Consider the following 27,793-nt stretch of genomic DNA (forward strand, 5'->3'; position numbering starts at 1 on the left):
GAGCTAACTGAGAAGGCCTGTGGGGGGCCGAGGAATCTTGTATTTCACCCCAGGTGACTCCTAAGCACATCACAGTTTAAGAAGCAATCTCAGTAGGTAGAATCTTGGTTGGCGCGAAGACTTTCAGCATAAAAGAGATACATGTATAAAATTTCTAAGTTGAGTAAAAGCCTTGTAATATTAAATCTGAACTATTACTAAGAACTCATAACACACACACAAGTGCACGTACGTGGCTCTGCTGCCCTGAGAAAGGCCTAGAATCAACGACAACCCAGCAGCAGCTAGAAGCCCAGCACCCCGAGTGCTGTCTTCAAATACTACCCCGGCTGAAAGGGGCCAGCACTCCCTGGGGAAGCGGCACATCACAGGTCTGGCCGGGAAACTACAGGGTGACCTTGAGCCATTTCATTTTATTCAGGAAACAGGGAAGCTGAGAAAGAAAAACTAAAGGGGTTCCCCAATCAAAAACGGCCACCACTGACCTAAGATGTGACAATTCAGGCAAAAAGAATAATGACTGCAACAGACTGAAACTGTAACAACACTTAAAACATGATTGGTTACCAATGTTATCAACAGAGGAAGCTCCGTCATCAACTTGTGATTCTGAAAAGTGGTAAAGAGGAAGAATCCAAAACTTATCTTGCCTCTCCTGTGTGAACTAAATGAACTGCTTCCTGAGGCGGGGCTTCTTTAGAGAATTAATAGATGCAGATGGAATGACACAGTTAGAAACTCACCATTCTGTTATCCCTAATGAAATAATGGATCTAAGGAATGGTCATTAGGTGCAACACTGATGAAGAACTTTATGACAGAGGAATAAGGTTGACACCGGAACCACTGAGCAATCCTGGCATCATTAGAAGTAGGACAACCTGATGCTGGCTTCTAATGTGATCAAGCCTGCAAATCACAGTTTTTGAGAAATACGGGACACAGTGCCATATTAAATGACACCATGTGCTTCCACACAAGTAGCTTAATCTAGACTGTGGCTCATTTCATAGAAGTAAATGACCTGGTTTCATCAATAAATCAAAAACTATAAATTAAAAAAAAAAGGATGAGGACTGTTGTGGAATAACAAAGGTACATAAGAGATACAGCAGCCAAAATGCAATGTGTGGACCTTAATCTTGATTAAACTTTAAAGATACGTATTTGAGCTAATCGGGGTAACTAGAATTACATAGCTGGTACCACCCTTAGACCTAGGCCAGAGTGGCCCCTGCTCTAAAGTTGTGCTTTCAAGATGCTGAAACCCATGATCCCTCAACCCTCCTCTGGACCATCATCTAGGTGACTAGGAGCCCAGAATTCTCTGCCCACTGCCAAGGCCTACCTGGGCCTTTCCACTGGGTTTCAGCCACTGAAAAGCAAATGATGCTGGTCATGTGCACCCCTCCAGCCCAGGTCCAAGGAGTGGCCAAGCTGGGGGGTGGTTTTTGCAAGCAACATGGACAGAGCTTGGATGTGTGGCCAGGAGAGCCACACGGTGCATGTGAGATGGAGCCTGGACAGAAGAGGAGAGAGAAGGGAGGCACCCCGGGAAGCCAGCCCTCTGTGCCCTGTCACATTCTGGCAAGGAAGTCTAATCCACATCTTGCCTTCCTTGTCGTTTTCAAGGTATGTCTGTCAAGTTAGAGGTGAAATTGTACTTATCAGTTTGTTACTTGTTACTTATAACTTCTAAATATTTAGACATACAATGTCTAGGCTTTCATTTGTACTCTTCTTCTAGTCCCAAAATATCGGGGGGAAGTCAGAGACAATATTTTTTTTAACTATCATTAAGCATGATACTAACACAACAGCTATTTTTTAAAAAATCTTTAGCAGTTAGACTTAGGAGGTGAAATGGCATGATGATTTGAATTTACTTTTAAATACTCTAGAAAAAACAAACTGGGAGGATTGGATAAATCAAGGCTGGAAAATGTGGGTAATTTCTAAAGTCAAGTGACAAGAGACTCTATTATACTGCTGTGTACTTTCATGGACATTTGAAAATTACTGTAATAAAAAGTTAAAATCAATCTTCTACAGTGTTGGGCAAAAAAAAAACAAAAACAAAAACAAAAACAAAACAAACAAACAAACAAAAACAGTGATGACCTTCTTGTAAACATAGATTAAAAGGGTCCCCAAAAGGTAATACTGCACAGCAAACAAGCACTCAGCAGATCCACCACTGCTGAGAAGTGAGCAGAAGACACAGACCCTGCCTGACGCAGAGGCTTCCATTGCTTCTCCAGAACTGACCAGAGGAACACAGAACTGGAGCTGGGGGTGGGGCAGGAGGTGAGAAAGAAGACTAGCAGGGAGGGTGTGCTCTGAACAGGACAAAGAGTCCTCCTCTTCTTATTCACAGGAACTTCAAATATAAACAGGATCATATGTCAGAGGTAAGCATGGGATAGAGTTTTCTTAATGAAGCCTTAGATACTCATCCCCTATGTTTATCCACATTTACCCATTATGTACCAATAAAAAGGTTGAAAGGACTGTTCCCTTTAAATCCTCAATTAGTATGTATAAATAATTCTCATTTTTAAATTTACTGAATGTATGTATTTTAGACTAGACACACACACACACACGCACACACACACACACACTCCCTCTCTCTTGGACAAATCTAAGATTACTTATTTACCTGGGGTGGGGGGATGGGAACCTAAAATGTAATTTCCCCCAAGATCAAAACAATCCAGTTAAACATACAATGGATGAGAAAAAAAAACATAAAATGGATTGTAATTTCTGGAAAGAAGTGTTTAATCCATTTACATTTATTGAGTCACTACTAAGAATACATTGTGTTACTGCAAAGTAATGTGCACTTCATTTTATAGCTGCTGAACTAATCTCATTACATGATAGTTAGATTATCCTCTTCTCAACTCAGTATTTAACTCCCAGCCACCCACTGTGTATCGTCCACAGAGAGGGAATACGTACCCGTATTTATCTCTTGCTTTCCACCAATGAACATCATTCTTTTCTAATATGATATACTCCTGACCTCTCTCTAATCTGAGATCGTGAGGTTCTGTTGCTTGAAAATCATACATGGCTACAACTATTTCTTCACTATTATCTTCTTCAGGCGGAATTGGTGGGGGAGGCCTTCGCTGAGAAAAAGAGATGACGTGTAAAAGTTTAGTCTTCTGTTTGAAACTGGGTGTGAAGTTCAACACTAAACGATGCACACATCACCACAGAATACAGTCTACCTGAGGCAATCTGGTGAGCACTCCCATGAGTTTGGTGATGACAATGCTACTGGACCTCTCACGGGTTTCAGAATATAGGACAAGAGCAAAAGCTGTCTTTAAACACCAAAAGGCATCTGCTCAGTATCAGGGCTAGCTTCCAGGGAGATGCAAGGGTAACGTGAGTAGAAACCAGGAGGACTAAAGGCAGACCCACCATTTAATAGTCTGCAGCGGGAAAGTGCACTACAGAGTAGTCTCTCATCAGGCCTCCTCCCACTCCAAGGAATCTGCACTTCTTTGTGCCTACTATGTGCAAGGCACACTCATAGTACCTAGCACACTTTTTGTCATTTATTCTTAATACTGAGCCCATGAAGTAGGGTATATAATTCCCATCTTACAACTGAGGAAACAATGGCTTAAGTAACCCACCATATCAGATTCACATTGGATCAAGTCCTGTCTGGGTCCAGAGTAATGCATTTTCTACCATACTCCACTCTTCCAAGGCATATCATTTAATCACTGAAGTCACTCCTTTGTCACAATACTGTGGTCCTAAGACTGAAATATTCCTTTAAAGACCCACACTTCCTGTGTAATTCTTGAAGCCAAAATTTGGCAAAATGCAAGATGATAAAGAGGGTCCCCAATGATATATAATCCAATTAAATGATAAAGCTTGACACAAAGAAAAAATCCACTAAGCCACAGTATATCCATTTCTGATATGATCCTTGCAGTGGGGAGCATTACATGAATAATATAAACATACTTGATAAACTGCAAATGCTTCCAAAGGTTAAAAACCACTTTACCTTCTTTATTTCTGGTGCTGGTGTTCGAGGTAGTGCTTTTCTTATACCTGAAAATGACAACAACAAAAATAGGTCAAAATTCCATCCACCAATGATTGACACTTTAAAGGAAAAATAAAAATGAAACCATAACAAGAAGCTCACTCTGACTCTCTCACTGTGGGGCACGTTGCTTGTATTACTATTTTAGAACAGAATTTTAAAATGCAAGCTGGTTTGTCCTTCTGCCTTCCTAAATTGACTGTAAAAGCCATAGGGATTAGGAGGACCATGTTTCATGCTTTGTAAACAAGTGGGACTACATCAAATAAAAAAACTTCTGCTCAGCAAAGGAAACCATCCACAAATTGAAAAGGCAGTCTACAGAAGGGGAGAAAATCACTGTAAATCACCTATCTGACAAGGGGTTAATATTCAAAGTATACAAGGAACTCATATAACTCAGTAGCAAAAAAAAAAAAAAAAAAAAAAAAGAAAAGAAAAGAAAAAGTAAATATATAACAATTAAAAATGGGCAAAGGACATAAAGAGACATTTTTTTAAAGAGGACATACAAATGGCCAACAGGTATATAAACAGGTACTCAAAATAACTAATAATCAGGGAAATTCAAATAAAATTAGATTATCACCTCATACGTATTAGGATGACAATTATCAAAAACACAAGTGGTAACAAATGCTGGTGAGGATGTAGAGAAAAGAGAACCCTTGTGCACTGCTGTTGGGAATGTAAATTGGTGTGACCACTATGGAAAAGAGTATGGAGGCACCTCAGAAAGTTAAAAATAGAACTACCATATAATCCAGCAATCCCACCTCTGGGTATATACATAAAGGAAACAAAATCAGTAGCTCGAAGAGATATTTGTACTCTCATATTCCCTGCAGCATTATTCACATTGTATGGAAACAACCTAAGAGTCCATCAACAGATGAATGGATAAAGGAAATGTGGTGTACACACACACACACACACACACACACACACACACACACACAGAGAGAGGAATATTATTCAGCCTTTAAAAAAGAAAAGAAGGAAATCCTGTCATTTGCAACAACACGGATGAACTTGGAGGGCATTATGCTAAGTGAAACAAGCCAGACAGAGAAGGACAAATACCACATGGTATCACTTATCTGTGTAATCTAAAAAAAAAAAAAAGTCAAATTCATAGAAATAGAGTAGAAAAATGGTTGCCAGGGGCTGGTGGGGAGGGTAGAGGAAACAGAGATGCCAGTAAAAGAGTATAAACTTTTAGTTATAAGATTAATAAGGTATGTTAATTATAACTCAATTTAAATCTATACATAGCAGAAAAAAAGATAAATGAGGTCTGAGTATCTAATGTATTACATGGAGACTTGAATTGATAACACCGTGACGTACAACTTAAGTTTACTAAGAGAGTAGAATTTAAATGTTCTCTCACACACACACGCACACACACACACAAAGGTACACGTACGAGGTAATGGTGTTAATTAACTTGATAGGAGGAATCCTTTCCAACGGGTAAGGATACTCAGTCATCACATTGTAAAATTGTTAAACGTTACAGTTTTGTTAAGTATACCTCAGTAAAGCTGGGGACAAAAAGAAAAAGAGAAAAGCTGCTGAGAGTGCTAAACTAGGCTTACACTTCTAACAGTCATTTTTAGCAGGTTTTCATATTGTGATAAAAACTCCCAATGATAGACCTCTTGATTCCACGAGATGGTCACACTGCTAACTAAATGAAATTATTCTTACAAAGTACATCTACCTTGCATTTATGCTACCTTGCATTTATGCTGTGCTAGAAAGTGTGAAAGCCATATTTAACCAACATAAAAATCAAAATCATGTCATTTTCTTGCTATACCAATAATATGTACATCCTGAGCATAATAAAGTACAGAATAAAAGGAATACTCACTACTCTCAAAAAGATTATATTTTTCACATCCAGGTGCTAGTTTTTCAGTTTGTCTGCAACACTGATAACTTCCATCTGTCCAAAATTTAGGATGATATTTGATCATAATATTATTGTTGTTCTTTATTTCTGTAAGCCATAGACACATAAAGTGATTAGAGAAATAAAACAGAGATGACAGAATGTTTCATTAAGTAACACATTAAGTCATTTCTTCTTTCTTAGGTACCATGTTTATTATAAAGACACTCTCATAACATCAGGGTGTTATCACACTCAGAAAATCCACATGGTTTTCTTTCACTTCTTTTTTTTTTTGGTGAGGGTCCCTGGTTGGCAGAAGTGAACTCTGCTGCACCATGATGGATAAACAGAAAAGTCAGCCCACCACGATTTTGTTCTGCAGAAGAAGCGATGAAGATTGTGCAGGACAAATCACCGATTAATACACTTTACACATAAGTCAGTTCATCCAAAACACATGTTGACTTCATAGGCAATGTCTTAGAAAATACCAAATTCTGCTATCATAGAGGCCCAGTGCTTAGTCATCTCCTAATGTGTTACATGTTAAATGAAAGCATGTTTTTCTTAGAAACTTAGCAACCAAATTATAAAAAAAGGAAGGACACATCTCCGATACGTCTCTTATAGTAACAGAATTTCCTTGGAGAAACACTGTAGATTGAAAGATTAGAAATGCAGAGTACACTAGCTGCATTTATATTTTAGTGATAACATTATGTTATATCTTAACATTTTAAACAGATTAATATTTTAATATATGAGTTTTACCTTCTTTCAATTTCTTCACCCACCGATCCCTGCTTTGTGCACTAGGTGCAAAAATGTAAAGTGTGTTAGCATCATGCACAACCTGAAATAAAACAAAAGATGGGATAGGTGAAAAATGCTTAGACACGGCACTTCTGCCTAGCACAGGGCCCTTGGCACCACAGGTGCCAATAAAGGATTCTGAAACGACTGAGTGAAAGTCAGTTACTTCTGATCCAAAGAACCTAGGTTCCCTTCTTACAAAAGCACATCTGTTTCTTCATGTCTACATCAAGTGAGATACACATGTTGCAAAGAACTGTGTTTTTATAAAAGAAAAATATATATACAGAGGACAGGATGCTTTGCCAATCTTGTCGTTTCTTTGGATCTAATTAACTTAAGTTCCTCAGGTAAACTTGGTACAACAAGGATTACTCCAACCCAATACTTTTCTAAATAATATTTTAAATGAATGGACTACTCCTTCCATATCACTCCTGACCTTCCTTCTGCCACTATAAGTAATCGGAGTATCTAGCTTTATTAAACTCTATGCTTCGTACTTTACAGACATGAACTCAATTAATCCTGCCATCAAGCTGTTGGCATTTCCATCATACAGAGGAGGAGACGAAGAGCCATCCACAGATCCTCTACTCCTATACAGAACTCCAGGAGGCACCATTCATACAGAATGCACTGGAAATGGTGCCCTTAATTTATCTGCCCATCAGCATTTGGCTGCTCATCCAGAAAGCCGGGATCCTGATGTCAGAGGAGGCAAGTAGCTCGATATGAGCAGAAAAAGGGGGACACGGGCCAAATGGCAGGAAACCACACATCTTGTTAACAACGGGGGTCCTTAGGCAGGCCAAGAAAAGCAGGAACCTCTGGACTGATAAGAAATCAGACACTGTGGGTTGACAAGTGTCCTGGAGGGAGACAAAGAAAGGTGGGACAAGACAGGAATCGCCACCATCCAAATGTAACCTCTCTCATTATACCCCTATCTGAACGTACCCTTCCACTCATTATGCTCTCATCTGACTTCCCAATCAAGACTAAATCAGGACAAAACACCCCCCCCCCCACCTTGGGAAGGTGGATCTGCACAAAGATCGGGAAAGATGACCTCAAACCCCTCCTCACCAACGAATATTCAACCCATTCATTTTTACATCCCATACAACCAACTTGCCAAGGACATTCGGGGCAGCTACCCACCTGGGTCTGCCCGCTCTCCCCTTGAGAGAGCACCACCTATTGCTCAATAAATCCTTGCTTTGCTTTCTTGTTCTCTGTGTCTCGTTTCTGAATTCTTTCTGCGACAAGACAAGAACCTGCTCTCCAATCACACTGACTCCAGAGTCCAAACTTTTAACCACAGAAACCTCTTTTAAAAATACCTCCTAGTGAGCAGTTACAGTCTTATGCTTAATGTTTTTAATATGAATAATAAAATTAAGCATAGGAAACTAACCCAAGAATTTTGTCTTTGGTCTGTCAATTTACCCTTCTGTCACAGGGCAGAAACACCTTTGATTCACTAAAAAGAAATATCTGGCTAGAAACCTCCCTTAACCACATCAACAGTCACTGGACTGGACACAAATAGTTCTTCCATTGATAAATGGCTGCTTCTGACCATATTCAACAGATAATCCCTTCTCGTTCACTTTAATCAAATAAATGCAATGTAACAGCAATGTGAACACCACAGAGCAAATACGCCTGTATTTCATTCAGTGATTAATTCATCTAACTAGCACTTTGCTGGGACTACGTAAAATACAAAAATTAATCAAAGAAATACCTTATTACAAGACAGAAGGTGAGACGTGACAAAGACATAAAGGTCAAGCGCTACGAGAGATGTAGTGGGGAGGAGGTGTCCATGCCTCATTTGGCCCATGATTTTCACACCTGTGATACTGTGCTTTACAACAGGAAATATGTATTTGGTCTCTGCCCTGGTTCTTGGCACAGAGTTCCTAAAAACCCTTGGAATTTCCTGTACTGAGAATGATAAAAGATGTCTTTTGTTATGCTAATAAGGTGACTTTGGGAGAGCACCTACAGAGGGAAGCTGGTTGTCAGAAAAACTAACCCTATGATTAGAAGGTTGGAACTTTCAGTCCCACAACCCCCCATCTCCAAGGAGGGAGAGGGGCTGTAGGTTGAGTTCAGTCATCAATGGACAGTGATGTAATCAATCGTGTATATGTAATGAAGCTTCTATAAAAACACAAAAAAGAAGGGTTCCATGAGCCTCCAGGTTGGAACTTGTGGAGATGTCCGTAGACAGATGAGTGGATAAAGACAATGTGATACACACCCACACACACACACAGATATATACACACAATGAACTATTATTCAGCTTTTAAAAAGAAGAAAATCCTGCCACTTGTGACAACATGGAGGAACCTAGGAGACATTCTGCTAAGTGAAATAAACCAGACACAGAAAGATAAATATTACATGATCTCAGATGTGGAGTTTTAAACAAACTTATAGATACACAGAGCAAAAAAGTGGTTGCCAGGGGCAGGCAGGAGGGTTGAAATGGGGAGATGGTGGTCAAAGGGTAGAAATTTCAGTTACGTAAGACGAATGAGTTCCGGACATATAAAGTACAGCATCGTGACTAAAGTTAACATCTGAAATTCAATAAGGTAGATCTCAAGTGTTTTTACCACCAAAAAAAAAAGTAGGGGGAGAAAATGGTAACTACGGGAAGTGATGCATATGTTAACTGGCTCGATAGTGGCAATCATTTCACAATGTCTACATATATCAAAACATCAAATTGTACACCTTAAATATATCTATTTCTTATGTGTCAATTACACCTCAACAAAGCTTAAATAAATCAACCAGTAAAGCAATGACAAGAAACTCTAATGCCAAACAGTAACCATGACTAAAACCCCAGAATTTCACTGCTGCAAAAATATGCCAGCTCACCTGAAATGGATATTTATTTTGACAAGGAATGACACCATCATCATTCTTCACTATTTCCACACACTTGATTTTTGAAATGTCAATAAAACCCTTTCTGTTCTTTTTCTGTTAAAAGAGAAAAAAAGGAGAACCATTACAATCATAAGATAAAAGAAAAAATGTTAATAGTAATATTTGTTTTAAAAAAATCAGATTCAAAACATTACCATTTCCTTAATAATTACCTACATCATGTCTCCCTTTATTGTTAAAATTATTCAAAACACTAACGCTCTGAGGATTGTAATAAAAATAATTAAGTCCTTTAATTTCTAAAGATGAAATTGTTCTGTCCTTGCCCTGTCCCCAAAGCTCTAGAACTGAGGGACTCCCTCTGATTGCTGCCTTCCTCTCTCACACACACACCTTAGCTTCTCCAGCTTCTTGATGACAGGCCCGTAAAAGAAAGCGTCAGAGACCAAACTAAGCAAAACTCCATGCAATCAGTCACAGATGCAAACTCCAGACAGTTACATCTTCCACTCTGGTACCCAGAACTCAGGAGGATGTGAGGCAGACTTAGGGCAGTCACATAAAGCCTCCATTCAGACTCGATTACTGAATCTTCTTTTTTTTCCCTCTTCCCTTTGGCCCTCACTTCCTGCTCACTGCAAACCTCCCTACAGCAAGTAACTAGTGACATACCAAGACATCCCCCTCCAAATCATTCCCACCCTTGATCACCGTCTTCTCAGATCTGAGACTTTATCCCAGGGAAAAACCAAAAGGATACGAAGTAGTATGTGCAAAGGTAACTCGATACATTGTTTCCATTAAAAATTACCACAAACACAATGTAGAAATAAAAAATGTTTATTGAATAATATTAACTGATACATCCCACATGAAAAGCTGTATAAAGACTCAGGTTACTTGGGGTCAGGGTAGATACTCATATGATAAAGAACAGAAGGAAAGTAGAGAAATGAAGAAGAACACTGCAGTATTTGGGATGAGCCAGCCCATCCCCTGGCCCTGGGCATTCAAAATTCCTTCATCTAATACTCTGAAACCCCCCTCTGGCCACAACCTTTGGGGCCTCTACCAGATCTGCATGCCCACTGTCACCACAGGACTTTCAGACCTGCCAACCCTCTCAGGCCATCTGACTGGACTATCTGGCTGTCCTTTCACTAGTGCATCCTCTCTCTCTCTCTCTGTCACACACACACACACACACACACACACACACACACACGCATGCACACCCCATACCCCCCTGACATTTCTGTCAGCTCCCAGTTCTATCCACACCTTCCCCCTCCTCCTGCATGCCTGACCGCACAAGGTCACAAAATAATCCTGTCCTCTCTGTGCTTAGCCAGGCCTTCCCTGCCATCCTCAGTTCTTCTGCGTACCCTCCATGGAGACCACCAGTCTCGTGGGAACTACAAACCCTGCCCGTTCCCCTTGCCCCTGCGGACACGCTCCCTCACTACTTCATGGGGACGAGAGCAGCCGGACGTCCCATGAGCACACCCTGGACTTCCTCCTTCAGCAGGTCAAAAGCACCCTAAGATCTACCCTTTTTTATTCTTTTCCACCCTGTCTTTCAGAGGACATTAAAAGCACACAACAGTTAAAGACACTGTAGTTGGCACTTAGCAGCTGCCATTTCCTTTTATGCTCACGATTCTCCTCATTTTACAGATGAAGAAACTGCAGCTCAGACAGGTTAAATCCACTACCCAAGGATCCCAACTGGCCCTAGAGCCCCCTGGACCTTGGATCCTTGCAAACAGGTGACAGGGCTAACAGAGCTGAGTCCTTGGGAGGACAACACGGAGTCTGAGTGCGGCCAGAGCTTCGGCCATGACAGGGAGAGGGCCATTCTCCCCGTGCGTTCTTCTAAGGCCTCTACTCCTCCTGCCGACCCTACCCAGCACCTTCTTCTGGCCCTGCTACTGCCCTTCCCTTCCCGAAAGAGAAGATGATTACACCCTCAGCCTTCACTTCCTTCCCACCCCTCCTCCTTAACCACTTGCGAGCTGCCTCCCCCTCACCACAGCTGCTAAAGCTGTTCTCAAAAACATCACCAATGACCAAACCCAACGGCCTCAGCTCAGCTGTCTTCCGCCCAAGGCTTTGAGGCACTTGGGGGTACTTCTACTCTCTTCTCTCTCAGTGGCCTTGACTTTGGGTCGCCCTGGTTCTCCTTCTGTGTCTTCCCCTCAGTTTCTCACAGGACAACACCTCTCCTGTGCCAGAAACTTCCTGTGTCAAGGAATACAGATTCCAGACAGGGAAAGCTCACTTCCTGAGCATACAGCCAAGTAGCGTGCCATTCAATCCTCACAGCTCCTCTGTGAGGTATGTTATTAGACACATCTTACAGATGGAAGAAAGGAAAATTAAGTAACTTGTCCACGTTTACACAGTAGAGACATACACAGTAACTGTTTATTACACAACGTATTAAGTACTGGATATAAAAAAGATGCTAAGAGAATACAGAGGAACCCAGGCTTATATGACACTTTCAGAAAAGAAATTCTGATAACCTGTTAGGAAGGAAATGAACAGCATGGGGAAAGAAAAACATATTCCAGAATGACCTCAGTTGCCTCAACTATAAAATGGGAACAATACTAGTATCCACGTCATTGATACTATTGGACAGTTATGTGAATTAAATGAGTATTTGCCAAGTGCTTAGAAGAATGTTTGACCCGTAATATGATATCTGTGTTTGCTACATAAAATAAATAAGGAAATAAATAAGGAAAAAAAGGTGCCTGAGGCAGGATGGAAGAGGGGTCAGCTTGTAAAGAACCTGATGCACGGTGCCAAGGGGTCTCATCAGACAAGGCCACCCACCCTGCTCCTGGGCCTGTGCCAGTTAATGGGCAGAAGAAACCGCCAGAGGACTAGCTTCCTATTAATAAGCCACGCGTGTTGATCATAAAAATCTAAGAAAACACTAATAGCACGAAGAGAATCAAATGACCCCTAATCCCCCAGTCCTGGAGGAAATCACTGCTGACATCATGGAGTTTTTCCAGACACTGCTCTGGGGTCATCTATCATCTGCCAGCTCCCTTAGCCCTTGAGCAGCAGACTCTGGTCGGCTTCCAAGACACGCATCTCCACTCACCACCTGCCCCTGCGACTGAAAGCAGCTGTCAGATATGGATCAATCTGCACAGGAAAATCTGGGCTGACTTATGCCCCCCAAATTCATGTTTTGTGATATATAATCCATTCATGCACTGTACTGATATTTGGGCTTATTACTGCAAATACTTTAATATGAAGTTTGCAGATAAAGGTTCATATTTAAGTGGCCCATTCATTATTTTACCTGACTCGCCAGCAACACTGGTCAGACACCAGGCACGATGCTGCATGCTGTAGCTTCAACACCGCGGAAGGGGGCTGAGGGTTCCCTCAGAGGAGTTCACAATACTATGGCAGGTGGCAGCGGAAGAGGGGATTGATTCATTATCAAATAAAGATGAAGTCATGTGTGCTCACAGTGCACTGTGGAGTGGGGCCAGGACTGGGCCAGGAGAATCTGGGAAAGTTTCAGGGAGGAAGTCACATTTTGATTTGGTTCTTAAAGGATACGTAGGAGTTTTCCTATAGAGAAAGTGGAGTAGAGAATTCAGGCAGCAAAAACAACAAAGCAGTGCTTTAGGGAACAAAAAGAAATTCACAGTGGCTGAAGTTCAGGGTGTTCAGGGGAAGTGTAGGAAAGGACACCAACAAGGTTATTTGAGACCAAGTTAGGAAGAGGCCTACCCGCTAGACTCAGGAGTTTGGATTTATCCTGAGCAGTTTGAAGTGGGGAATGAGGAGTGCAGGACTAAGGCATGTTTTTGGAAAGATGATGATTCACGGCGGAGTGAGGAAGGCACGAGACATGTTGCAGTAGCTCAGGGCGGGGTTCATGAGGCTGTGAACTCAGTCCATAGCAGTCAGTCTCTGCATCCATACTCATATCTCTACGGGTACACGAGGAAAGCAGGGTTGCCAGAGTATTCAGAGGCAGGGTCCACAGAACTTTGTGATCAGTCAGATGTGGGGACTAAGAGAGAAGTTTGGGAGCCTCAGGGACTCTGAGTCTGAGTCTGAGTGACCAGTAAACACCAGCAGCATGAACCATGATGAGGAAAGAAGGAAAATCAGGTTTGAGAGGGCAAACTCGGGGTATGCTGTTTGAGTTGACTGTTGGACAACCAGGTGGAAATGTCTGCAGAGAGTTGAACAGGGGGGGCTCAAACTCAGAAATACTTAGCACTTTCTTTATAAAGAGCATTCTGCTTTTCATAACACATATGCAGTATATACTGTAGAACATTATTCTAGCCACAGCATACGGTGACCCTGGGAGATTAGGCAAGGCTGAGGAAGAAAAGGTTTAGAAGGATTAAGAAACTCACATTTCAAAATGTAGAATAGATAAACAAGATTATACCATATAGCACAGGGAAATACATACAAGATCTTATGGTAACTCACAGTGAAAAAAAAAAAAAATGTGACAATGAATATATATATGTTCATGTATAATTGAAAAATTGTGCTGGAATTTGACACAACATTGTAAAATGACTATAACTCCATAAAAAAAGTAAAGAAAGAAAGAAAGAAAGAAAGAAAGAAAGAAAGAAAGAAAGAAAGAAAGAAAGAAAGAAGGAAGGAAGGAAGGAAGGAAGGAAGGAAGAAGGAAGGAAGAAGAAAGAAAGAAAGAAAGAAAGAAGAGAAGGAAGAAAGAAAGGAAGAAAGGAAGAAAGAAAGGAAGAAACACAAGGAACCAAAGAGTTACTGAGAGAGCCAGGTGCCCTCTTACCACCTGGTCTCTCCTAAACACCTGCTCTTCACACTCTGGTTAACTGGAAGGGACATACACAGTTTGCTTCCCTCCATTTAGACTATTTAGAGTTTCTTTAATAAGAAAATTACTTGATAATTACTGAAGTGTGCTAATATTGTGGCCCAAAAAGTTATTATTTTTTTCATGTGAAGTTTCTATAACCTTCACCCTGCCCACCAGTCTGAAAAATCACCATTAAGCTGAGACTCTCCTTTTACTCATCTTTGAATCCTCTGAGCTGATAAAACTGACACTTAGTAGGTGTTCATTAAATAGTATGCTGAGACAGTCTGCAAAGAAGTATGAGTGACACTGTGTGTGTGTGTGTGTCTAAGATATATATATCTCTTCTCTTGCACATCTACTGTATATTTCACAAAGCTTGAAAATGAGGTAAGTAATGGCCATTTCACCCATTTGTAAACCCGCATAAATGGAGAAACTATAGACAGAGATGAAATATGACTTGCTTAAAATCACACATCAACTGAATGGCAGAACTGGGAATTAGACGAAAGAGATCCTGTCCCCCTGTCTTAAAAGAGTCACTGGTCTCCTTTAACTTCCAGGATATTCAGTACTTTTTAAAGTCTCAACATCAATCCTAAATTAAAATTTTTTTAATGTATACAAATATCCAGGGCTGGCCTCAGGTGAACTTGAGAAGTCAGAACACCCTCGGGCCCTCCTTCTACACCCTCTCCCGAGGCATCCTGAGACCCATTATGCACAGTGAGAGACTCACCAGAATTCCCCTCCAATATTGTCAATGATCCACCCTTCCCCCATATCACAACTTGTATCTAAGGTCGCTATTCCCAGCTGCCTGCCACAGAAGAAATTTACTGGATGAATCACCTGTGCATTGTAAGGCGGCATCCTGAGTCCAGTCGGGCTCTGCCCTCTCTCAATTCCTTTGTCTGTGGGAACAGGATACTACTACTCACTTTGCTAAGCTTTACGCGGGAATGAAGATGAGACACATAGGTGCTCAGAACGGTGTCTGGCACAGGGAAGCCACTCCCTAAATGGCAGCATTTACTATTCAGTTTTCACAACAACCCTGGGAAGTTGTTAGGAACGTGAGCATGCGAGAGGTTACAAGAGGGGCTGAGAGGCTAAGTCAGAATTGAACCAGATCTCTCAGGCTTTCACCTGACTCCCTGCCTCTCAAGCTTGAATATTTGGGGACTCTTACTATAGAAGAAGAAAATTAACTTATGTCAAAATCTAACAAGTACAGAACACCCACTCTGAGCCAGGCACTAGGTTCTCTCTTTACATGGTGACTCAATGAATGCTCACAGCATTAGAATGTGAACACTTGTCACCTCATTTTACAGATGAAGAAATCAAGACTTAAGGAATATAATTAAATGGCCAAAAGTCACACAATAAACCAGGAACTGAATTCTGTCTAATTCCAACCTTGAATTCTTTTATTTTTAATCTTATTTTTTATTGAAGTGTAATTGATTTACAATGTTAGTTTCAGGTGTACAGCAAAGCAATTTAGTTATACATATATATATATATTTATTATTATTATTATTATCATCATTATTATTATTATTATTATTATTATTATTATTATTGAACTACCATCAGTTATAATGTGTCCATTTCTGGAGTACAGCACATTGTCCCAGTCATGCATATATTTTTAAGTTTCTTTTCCATTATGGCTTATTACAAGAAACGGAATACAGTTCCCTGTGCTGTACAGTAAGTCCTTCTTGTTTATTTTATATATAGTGATGTGTATCTGTTACTCTCAGACTCCTAACCTATCCCTCCCCCCACCTCTCCCACCCTAGTAACCACAATTTGTTTTCTATGTCTGTGAGTCTATTTCTCCAACCCTGAATTCTTAAGTGCCACGTACACTTGACTAACTTGATGTCACTTAACCAAGTACAAATATAAACTGAGTGGAAATTTCTCATGCTCATAGCTCTTGACAACTATCAGACCAAAGAGAGTTCACAAATTAAATACAAACAAAACTGCACAATAAATAAGATTTAAATTAACAACCTATTTGAACATGAAGGACAGGGTGTGCTGGAATGGAATCCCTCTCCCAGAACTAGTTCCTTGGCGTCCATGTGCCTGCCTGTGTGCCAAGTGGTGCCCTCTTCAACCCTCTCTCAGTTTCAACTATGGGGAACCCCTGTCTGCACACACACTGCCAGCCTATCACGAGGCCTCTGCTTGGCCCCACCAAACTGATCAGTGTTCAGTCAGCCTCTGTTCTCTCTCAAGAGGGACAACAATTAAAACAGACCATAAATACAAACCCAAAGATGGCTGCTGACACAGCATGTCTAGTAACAAGGGACCATCCAGAGAACACAGACAGAAGACATTTTATATACAATATACAAATAAAATTGCTAGAACTTGCAGCCATCAGCAGATGGACAGGTGGACCAAAACTTACTACTGACATTCATCATGACACCATGTTATCATGACCCTTCCTTCACTCAGCCACACTCATCAAAGATTGATTCTGACTTCCTTCTGCCACCAGCAAGACACAGATACCCAAGAGCCATGATAGAGATTTTAAAAGTGCAGAATTTCTGGCCTTTAAGTAATTTACAACCAGATACTTGCTAAACTTAAGGAGAGGAAGGATAATGTTGACAATGAAAGTATGGATGGGTCAATATTGAAAGGCTAAAGAATTCTAGTCAACCCTTGAAAAGGAAAGAAAGAAAATGATGAATTCTACCAAAAATCTCAAATGAGCCAAAAGGCCTGCTTTGTACATGAAGGTTCTTCTCCATTTCCACTCAGAACAGAGCTAGAGGAATGGGCCCTCCAGTGCAGCAGGACACATTAATCACGAGAAACAAGGACAACGTCAGGATACGTGTGGCATTTTTCTTGTGGATACTGGGAATAATTTTGACATAGACCTTTGCAGTATCAGGAAAAGTAGAATAAATAACATATAAAATCATTTCGAATTTGGTGATTCTATGATGAAATGCCCCCTCTTTACCAAGTACTAAATTCTAGTGAAAAGTAGAAGAAAGCAAAAACAAAAACTTGGCTTCCTAATATTTTTTCCTCCCTTTTAACCAACCAACCAAATAATAACTGACATGGGCACTTTACATTTTACAAAGTGCTTTTTATACTAAACAAACAAACAAACAAACAAAAAGAGAACTTTTACATTAAGAAGCCAATAGTTAATGTACACACGAGTAGTTTAATTATGAAGATTGTGGTTTCTAACATAATATCCAGAATAAAAACAGGATGCTGAAAAACCTCCATAAATGATAAGGAATCTGAGGGCAAAAAAAATCCCATTTCCAATGTAACAATAATCTTCATATAAGATTTTGCCAACGCAAATAATCGTAAGGTTTCTAGAGCTAGTTTTTCACTATATTCAAAGTTAAAGTTTTTATTCCCCTCAAGTGGTCATTTCCTCTTACTTTCTATACTTCTGGCAACCCATTTCCCAACTTCCCTTTGCAGCCCAAGGACACTTTCAAAAACAAATACCATGTATGTTTTATTATAGTTGAAAACAAAACTTACCAACATAAGTGTTTTGAAATAAGTCTTAAAATTAGTAAAAATTGGAATAAGTTATGTAGAAATCAACATACACAGATCCCTTACTTCATAAATTTCATGGAACAGACTCCCAAATTCAAGGAATTCCAGAGTTAGTAATTTCAATCCAAAAACGACAAATCCCTGGGAGCAGAGACAATGCTAGTAATCTGGTTTGCCACATTTTGCCCTTCTTTCTGGGTGCCCAGCAAGACTGCATTTTCCCAGCTCCGTGCACTTAGGCGAGGCCGTGCTCCTAAGCTCTAGCTAAAGGACTGTAGGCGAAAGTGATGCAACCCCACTTCCAGGCCTCTAAAACCTCTCAGACCACCCTCCATCTTCCATCGCCTCCCTCGCCCCCAGCTACACGTAGAAGATCAAGTGGAAGATTCTGAGGACTGCTAATGGGTACAAGACTTCTTTTCGGGGTGACGAATATGTTCTAAGTTGATTGCAGTGATAGTTACACAACTCTGTGAACATATTAAAAACCATGGAATTGCACAATTTAAGTGGGTGTACTGTATGGCATGTGAATTATATCTCAATAAAGTTGTCTCTAAAAACAAATAAACAAAAAAGACAACAGAGCCACTAGATAGAAGGAGCCTGGATCCCTGAATCACCATGTGGAAGGCAGTTATATACAATGTTGGCAAGCAAGAAATTTTCTATTGTGTTAACAGCACTGGAATTCGGGGGTTGTATGTTACAATAGTTTGCTACCTTGAACAATACATTCTAGGACAGGAAGACCTCACATCTCAGCTACTCAATACTTGAGACTCCAGATCCAGAAAGGGAACATGTTGAACTAAATCAGTGTTTCCCAAGGTATGCTATGGAGGTTTCTGGGAGGTGGTTTTAGGTAGAATTTGGACAAACATTTCTTTTCATTGTATTTAGTTTTATGGTTACCTTTTATTAATGGTTTACCATTTACTGAGTGATACAGTTTCCTTTCAAAATCAGTATATTTAAGGGAAATTAGTTAAAGGAAAACTAGTATTAAATTAATACTAGTATGAATGAGATAGCACATATATATGTGAAAATTATGTAAGTAATATGCATAATGGCTTAAGTTTGGACAACACTGGGTTAAATTATCACTTCATTTCCAATTCTAACATTCCTTGATTTTTGTTATTTTGTTATTTGTACCTGTACTCCTCCACTACCTGGCCTGCCTGGTATACCTCCTGCTACATAAGTTAAGAGTACACTTATGTGGGACAAGATTCAATCCAAAGGTCTATATTCAGCTAAAAACCCCACAGACATTACACATAATGATTCTCAGCCACCTCTCCTCAGAGACACACATTTCTGCACAAACCCCAAATGCCTACTCGTTCCCACCCCCACCAGATTTCAATATTCCTTACTGATAAGGTATAGAAAATGCAGAAGTAGAAACTGGATTTTTATAGCAACATTTGACTTCTGGGGCAGAACTCGCACCTGGACACATTTTCTGCCTAGTGTGGTGCACAGGGCAGCATTTTACTAGGAAATAAGAACACATAAGAAACTCGGTATTGAAAATTGGGCTCTGAATCTGGCAGCAAAAGGTACAAAATAATGAGACTCCCTGGGGTGAACTTAAATATATTAAATCAGAGCATCTGATTTAACCCATATTTGAGTAGTTAACATAGTAACAGGCAACACACATGCATCACTGTGTGCCAAGGCTTTCTTTCATAAATCAACCCATTTAAGCCTTCCAATAACCTCTACACCATCCTACGGCTTCAAAAAAGTCAGGAGAAAAACACCTGAGAGAAATCTGGAGCTGGGTCACACAGCAGACCTGAGGAAGGACAGCCCCTGGCCAGGATCTAATACATGAAATGCCTACCATATGCTAAACACACTGAGTTAGACCTCATGGGAGGTCATGCTATTGTGCTTGCAAACCTAAGTATTAATGTGAGTAGTGGCTGGATGTAAATGCCAGCTCCACGGTCCCATGCAAATTAATTAATCTCATTTAGTCCCCATTTCCTCACTTGTAAAATGGGGCTATTAAATAACCTATCTCATAGATTATTGTGAAGATTAATTGTGATACTCTCATAAAGCACTCAGCACAGTATCTGGCCCATCGCAATCACTAATATGTTATTTAGTATAATTTTTTTCCCTTTAGATAAAATATTTCTAAAATTTTTCAGCACTTAAACTCTTTTTCTCACAAACAGATCCTTAATTTTTTTCAACCATATAGTTTCTAATTGCTACAGAATTCAACAAGGAAAAAGGATTTAACAGAGATCTTTGAAGTATTCTACTGGGTTTTACATTGTATCTTTAGGTAACATAGCAGGATTTCTCAGTGGAATTCAGCAAATATTTCAAATATTTCAAAAACTCAAAAAATAAAGGAATAGACAATGAAGCTTAACTATAGTGCACAAAATATCACAAAACAAACTAGGGAAAAGGGATAATAGCGAAACACCCTTTCTTTTGAAATAAAATAGTATTTTAAGAAGCTATTTTTTTAAATAATTAGGTCCTATATATCAATTACCATAGAAATGTAGGAAAAGTCCAGCAATTACTTAGGACAATACGTGCTGAGCATTTACCATAAAGTGCTCAGCATAAGAGATGTGGAGATTTAAAAGCATGGCCACTGTATTTACCCAAGAGAAACAATGGCATCTGACCAAAGACCTGTACAATAATATTCACAGCAGCTTTATCTGTTGTAGCTGAAAACTGGAAACAACCCAAATGTCCATCAATAGGTGACTGGACAATGAAATACTTCACAGTAATAAAAAGAAATGCAATATTGATGCAGAGAAATGGATTTGTATCAAAATAGTATTCTAGGTGAAAGAAGCTAGCTTAAAAAAAAAAAAACTCCATGAGTTTGTTAATTCTAAAATTCTCATAAATGCAAACCAATCTAGAGGGTCAAAAATCAGATTACCTAGGGATAGTAGGAATAAAAGAGAAAGAAATTCATTTTGTATGAACTACAGAAGGGACATGAGGAAACTTCTGGGGGTAATGGATATGTTCATTATTTTACTGTAGCGATGGTTTCACAGGTGTATACATACGTCAAAACTCCTCAAATAACACAACTGAAATATACACATTTTACTATAGATTTTATTATAGATTATTATTATTATAGATTTTATTATAGATTGATTATAACCTCAAGAGACCTGAAAAAAAAATATAGCCCCTGCCCTCAGGAACCTTGTAATCTGGGAACATTTGAAAACTAAGGAACTCTCTGCTAACAATTTAGTGTTCTAAATCATAGGCTTAAAAGGGAAAAACCAACAACAATGAAAGAAAATAACTGATATAAGCAAACTAACTTCAACAAAAACAGACATATAGACCAATGGAACAGAATAGAGAGCCCAGAAATGAACCCACAAACTTTTGGTCAACTAATCTTCGACAAAGGAGGCAAGAATATACAATGGAATAAAGACAGTCTCTTCAGCAAATGGTGTTGGGAAAACTGGACAGCAGCATGTAAAACAATGAAGCTAGAACACTCCCTTACACCATATACAAAAATCAACTCAAAATGGATCAAGGACTTAAACATAAGACAAGATACAATAAACCTCCTAGAGGAAAACATAGGCAAAACATTATCTGACATACATTTCAAAAATTTTCTCCTAGAAGAAATAAAAGCAAGAATAAACAAATGGGACCTAATGAAACTTACAAGCTTCTACACAGCAAAGGAAACCAAAAGTAAAACAAGAAGACAGCCTACAGAATGGGAGAAAATTTTTGCAAGTGAAACCGACAAAGGCTTGATCTCCAGAATATATAAGCAGCTCATACGACTCAATAAGAAAAAAATAAACAACCCAATCCAAAAATGGGCAGAAGACCTAAACAAGCAATTCTCCAAGGAAGACATACAAATGATCAAAAGGCACATGAAAAAATGCTCAATATCACTAATTATCAGAGAAATGCAAATCAAAACTACAATGAGGTATCACCTCACACCAGTCAGAATGGCCGTCATTCAAAAATCCACAAATGACAAATGCTGGAGAGGCTGTGGAGAAAGGGGAACCCTCCTACACTGCTGGTGGGAATGCAGTTTGGTGAAGCCACTATGGAAAATAGTGTGGAGATTCCTCAAAAGACTAGGAATAGACTTACCATATGACCCAGGAATCCCACTCCTGGGCTTGTATCCAGAAGGAACCCTACTTCAGGATGACACCTGCACCCCAATGTTCACAGCAGCACTATTTACAATAGCCAAAACATGGAAACAGCCTTAATGTCCATCAACAGGTGACTGGATAAAGAAGAGGTGGTATATTTATACAATGGAATACTACTCAGCCATAAAAACCAACAACATAATGCCATTTGCAGCAACATGGATGCTCCTGGAGAATGTCATTCTAAGTGAAGTAAGCCAGAAAGAGAAAGAAAAATACCATATGAGATCGCTCATATGTGGAATCTAAAAAACAAAAACAAAAACAAACAAACAAACAAACAAAAACAAAGCATAAATACAGGACAGAAATAGACTCATAGACAGAGAATACAGACTTGTGGTTGCCAGGGGGGTGGAGGGTGGGAAGGGATAGACTGGGATTTCAAAATTGTAGAATAGATAAACAAGATTATACTGTATAGCATGGGGAAATATACACAAAATGTTATGATAACTCACAGAGAAAAAAATGCGACAATGAGTGTGTATATGTCCAAGAATGACTGAAAAATTGTGCTGAACACTGGAATTTGACACAACATTGTAAAATGATTATAAATCAATAAAAAATGTTAAAAAAAAAAAAAGCAAACTAACTTCAGCTTATAATGGGCCAGAAGCAGGCAATCCATCAGTTCTCATTTAAATGAAGGCTCTACCTCAGTATTTATTCTGATGTAAAAAAAGCCAATCCATCCACCCGACTCATCCAGTACTAAATGAACTTCTAGTTAAGAAATAAAATTATTTTAATACCTTCCCCCAAACCTGGAGTCTGGTCCCAGCCTCCTCTTTCTCTCCTTCTCATCACCCCCTTCTTCAAGGCAGGCATGGTAAAGGTCACCCACTGGAGGGTCAGTGAAGACACATCCACTTCCTCCCCGGCACCTGGTGCCTAGCAGGTGCCACTGACTTTTTGCATAAGTGCATGAATGAATGAGGACATGAATGAACAGGAGGGGATTCGGCCAAGTGGAGAGGAGGCCTTCCTCGGATCTAATTTCACAATATCCAGTCAGAGTCACCACTGTTCTGTGTCTGTGCTGTTTCAGAGAAGAGCTGTTTCAGAGAAGAGTTCCAGCCAGCTCTATTTCCGCCACTGCTCTCTCAGACACATGCTGTACGAGGTGGCCACAGGCATGCCACAAATCGCCAGGACCCAAGAGGCCCTTCCTCCGCTCCTCCTGTTCAATCAAAGCACACTGCTGCATGTGTGAACCCCAGTTTAGAGAGTAGCTGTCAGGTTGTAATTCTCAGAGATACAACTTCTGTCATGGGACCCCCTCCTCAACCACAGAGGTGGTAATCACTGGAGGTGCCCTGCAAATGTCTGCCTTCTTTTTTTTAAGTAGCAAAAGAGAAGGAAGAGGGGAAAAAGAGAGGAGGAAGTTCCTTTACCCTAGGTTTCAGTTGTCAGGTTTCTATGGTTAACAGTTTCTATGGTAAGCAGCACTTGGCTTCTGTACTAGGAATTCTGTGTACGTGTGTGTGTGTGTGTGTGTGTGTGAGCGTGTGTGTGTGTGCGTGCGTGTTCTGCGGCTCTCCAGTGGACCCTTCAAGGTTTCAGGTTTGTTTTTTAGTGACATTTTACATCTTTATAAAAGTGGAAATAACTGGAATCACACAAACATGATCTCTTAGCAAGAGGAACTTGGGAGAGATAAGCTTTGGGAGTTTCTGGTGGGTGAGAGTTACAGACAGCAAACAGGGCAAAAGAGTAAATGCAATTTCCGGGGTAGGTGGTGGGTGGCAGGGGCAACTAGTAACGCAACCACACAAGGCAAACTGTGGCTTTGGCGCATGGTATGAACCTACAACTCCAGCACAAGTAGGGATACAATTTCCACCCCCACTCCCAGTAGTCTCATCCTGGCCAAATGGACTGATGAAGTGACAAGCCAGAAAAAGGACAGCCCCAGGAGTGGCAACTGCCCCACAGCCTCACCCTACAAGGGTGACCCGTGACTTAACAGCAGGACTGTGTTTCTGGGCAGGGAAAAAGCTGGGAGGCTCGCACCCTCTCAGGAACTTACCCCTACGCTGTCCACACCACACCAGTTCCTTCACTAAGAAAAACCCCTCTCTCTGCTTATGTGATGTTAGCGGAGGGCAAAGGTGCTTGCATACACATATGAATTGGAAATATGATGTATTTAAAATTGAACTGAGCTTTGCTGGGGTACTGCAAAACCAGAGCATTCACTTGGTCTTTAAATAAGTTTCTACTGGACCATGTACAATATTTCTCTAGTCCTCTCCAGTGTTAAAAGGACCACCCTGCAATTTGTTTTCTAAATACCTTAAAAATATTCAACTGCACGTAATGATAGCTTCCCTAGACTGCTCACTGCCCCTGAGAAAGCAACATCTCTCCTTTTTTTTTCCACAATAAAGATAATCCGTCATGCTGGGAAAAGTTCCTTCCTTTTGCCTCTAGCAGGGCCTACAGAATGGGGACGAAGGGGCGGAGAGCAAGGAGGCAGACGTGGGGAGAAGGGATGACTATGAGAACACCAGCAAGAAAGAGAAAGTGTGCTGAAGCAATGTCATTGGCAGCAACACGGGTGGACCTGGAGATTACCATACTAAGTGAAGTAAGCCAGAAAAAGACAAATATCATATTTCACTCACAGGTGGAATCTTAAAGAGTGACACAATGAACTTATTTACAAAACAGAAAGGGACTCAGAGACACAGAAAACAAACTTATGGTTATGGGGGTGGGGGGAGGGAGGGATAAATTGGGAGTTTGGGATTAGCTGCACAAACTACTATATATAAAATAGATAAACAAGGTCCTACAGTATAGCACAGGGAACTATATTCATTATCTTGTAATAGCCTATAATGAAAAAGAATATGAAAAAGAACACATATATGTATACAACTGAATACTATACTAATGCATGCTGTACACCAGAAACTAATACATTGTAAATCAACTATACTCCAATTTTTAAAAATGGGGAAAAAAACCCAAATGGCCTCCCCACTGGGGGAGGGGCGGGGGTGTAATCCTCATAAAAGATTAAAAAAAGAGAGGGAAAATGTGTATATTAGATCAAGGTCTCTCACAAGAGAAGTAACCTGCCCATCAATTCTCCTCACAGTAAGATATTCAAAGAGAGATACACAGAACTGCCTAGTTCCTTGGGTTTCTGTGGGCCTAATGGTTGCCAATCACAGCTTTTATTATGGTTTTTGTAGGAATATTCGCTTTGTGTTACAATTAATCAATTTACAGAAAACTTTGGTAGCATAACTGCTTAATTGGGAACATCTTATAGGTAACCAAAATTATTTTTAAAACAATTTCTTCCACTAACTGGATGTGCTTCAAGACATCCAGGAAGCTCTGCTGAGGTGTGGTGATAGTACTAAGGGTCTACCTAGATGGGGACTCCGTGCCTTTTGGAGATGGATAGTGAAGCACCTGTAGAAGAAATGGTGTGCTTTCCACAAGACAGTGAGAGTGGGGAGGATTTTCTACAAGATAATGGAGGTGGGAGAAGTATGACTTAGGGTCATCTGGCTGGTGCTGGGTACCGGATTGGGGGGGGTGTCACTGTACTATTCCTTCTACTCTTGAGTATATTTGAAACTTTCCATAATAAAAGTCTAAAAAATACTTCTTCCCATCTCATTTCATTGAATCCTGATCAAAGCTGTCATTGGATCTACTTCTCACAAAAATTTTTGTGAGAATATGGAAAGGGTCCTTTATAAACTGGTAAAAAGTAGAGATGGGCAGATTACTTAACTGCTACTAAAAAAGCTTCAGCTGTCCTTGTATAACGGACACACTGGATTTAGAAGAAGCAGCGAAACAGCCCCTGCTGTCCACGCAACTGCTCTTAGGGGTCACGTCTACACAGCTCCTTGCATCCATCAACCTCCAGGTACTCTGTAATTAACTACAGAGCTACTGATCCTGCTGAAGAACTGAGTTATTTAGCATCTGCATCTTACAACTGGGTAAATGGGGTACTGAGGTGAAACCACCTGCTCAAGGGCAGATGAAGAAGATACAGAACCCTGGGCTGCACTGCTCTACTCTGTACTGGCTGTCACAGATGGGGGCCACATTTAACAATTCATCTCCTCTTAGTCTGCTATTGTGAATGTAATTAACTCTCAAATATTCTAGGAAAAATTAATCCATGTTGCAGAAAATATGGCCATTCCAAGAGATGCTCCCCAATGCCAAATATAAGATCCCCACAGCCCAACAGCCAGGTTATGCTCACTGCGAGCCCACCAGCACTTGTGATGGGGCACTACCTGTCTGACTGTCCTCTTCCTCACCCTGTCACCGCCCTTCCGGGTGCAGAGGTACCACATCACACCACCTAGACAGCAACCAGCCTTGGAAGGCTTTTGAGGAACTTGTAGGAGTTACTGTAGTAACAACTCCAGTGAGTATATCTGAAACCTCCATATTACCAAGCACAGCTAAGTGGATTCAGAAAGAGAAGTGGCTCTTCTCATCAATCCATGAAAATACTATTAGGGCAAACCATATGAAACTGCCATTTCTGGAGTCAAAAACGATCAAATACTGGTAATTTCAGATGGTTCAATTTAATACATTTTGTACCTTTAGAATATTTTGGTCCTACTCACATACCTTGTACTCTGAAATAAAAGTAGCCTGTACTTTTTCTCACTTCTACATATCATAAATGCAGTTACTATCTGTGAGGCTCTTGTCAAAGACCAGATGCTCATAATAGACAGGCAGGGGATGGCGCCCACCTGGGGGTATCACCACCAGCACCCGGCACAGTCAGAACTCAACCAATATTTGGTGTAGACAATCTAGGAAAATGTTGGGATTTGAATTCGATTTAACTTAGCCAAATTAAAGCATCAGACAGTTAACCTGGAATAACAGTAATTATTTAAAAACTATTTCGATTCCTAAAAATTGATAGTTGTTTCACTGTAGCATGTTTCATGGGTATCACGACTGTGGACTTTGCAATCTGTAAGCTTTTCATGCTTAGTTTTGAAAGGAAGGAGGCCACACTGAATAGTTTATGTCAGAAAGTCAGAAAGTCTTACACTCCATACACAAGATATTATCCAAGGTCAGGAATTAACTCACATACTCTCATACCTTTCTGTTATCTCCCCTACATCTCCTCACCCCTCCAGCTCTTACAGTCAGCATTTATGTAGTATCTGCTCCTGTTCTCAGGAATTTCCAACAGATTGGGAAGAGATGGTTACTCATAAAGCAATGTGGAATGCTCTTCCTGGAACAAAATGCAGTGGGACAAAGAGAAAAGAGGTGAATTCTTCCAGAAGAAGAGTCAGAGAAGGCTGCACAGAGGATATGTCTCTTCGAGCTAAGCCTTAAATTGTGAATAAGAATACTACCTACAAGTAGAACATCATAAGCAAAGGCAT

At 40.3% G+C, this 27,793-nt stretch overlaps 1 protein-coding gene across 8 annotated transcripts in view; it reads right to left on the reverse strand.

The window, feature by feature from the left end:
* The window catches only part of TEC (tec protein tyrosine kinase), a 158,532-nt gene that overhangs the window by 23,029 nt on the left and 107,710 nt on the right, over positions 1 to 27,793 (reverse strand). For 7 of the 8 annotated variants that reach the window (XM_032497051.1, XM_032497077.1, XM_032497065.1 and 4 more), the window contains exons 3-7: positions 9,708 to 9,812; positions 6,759 to 6,840; positions 5,964 to 6,092; positions 4,043 to 4,089; positions 2,968 to 3,140 (exon numbers count right to left, since the gene is read on the reverse strand). In XM_032497051.1, coding sequence (XP_032352942.1) covers positions 2,968 to 3,140; positions 4,043 to 4,089; positions 5,964 to 6,092; positions 6,759 to 6,840; positions 9,708 to 9,812 — 536 coding nt within the window. Of the gene's footprint in view, positions 1 to 2,967; positions 3,141 to 4,042; positions 4,090 to 5,963; positions 6,093 to 6,758; positions 6,841 to 9,707; positions 9,813 to 27,500; positions 27,570 to 27,793 lie in introns of those variants that run through there. The other variant, XM_032497081.1, reaches the window with a different exon arrangement.

The sequence above is a fragment of the Camelus ferus genome, chromosome 2 (assembly GCF_009834535.1).
Source record: "Camelus ferus isolate YT-003-E chromosome 2, BCGSAC_Cfer_1.0, whole genome shotgun sequence".
Taxonomy (NCBI): Eukaryota; Metazoa; Chordata; class Mammalia; order Artiodactyla; family Camelidae; genus Camelus; species Camelus ferus.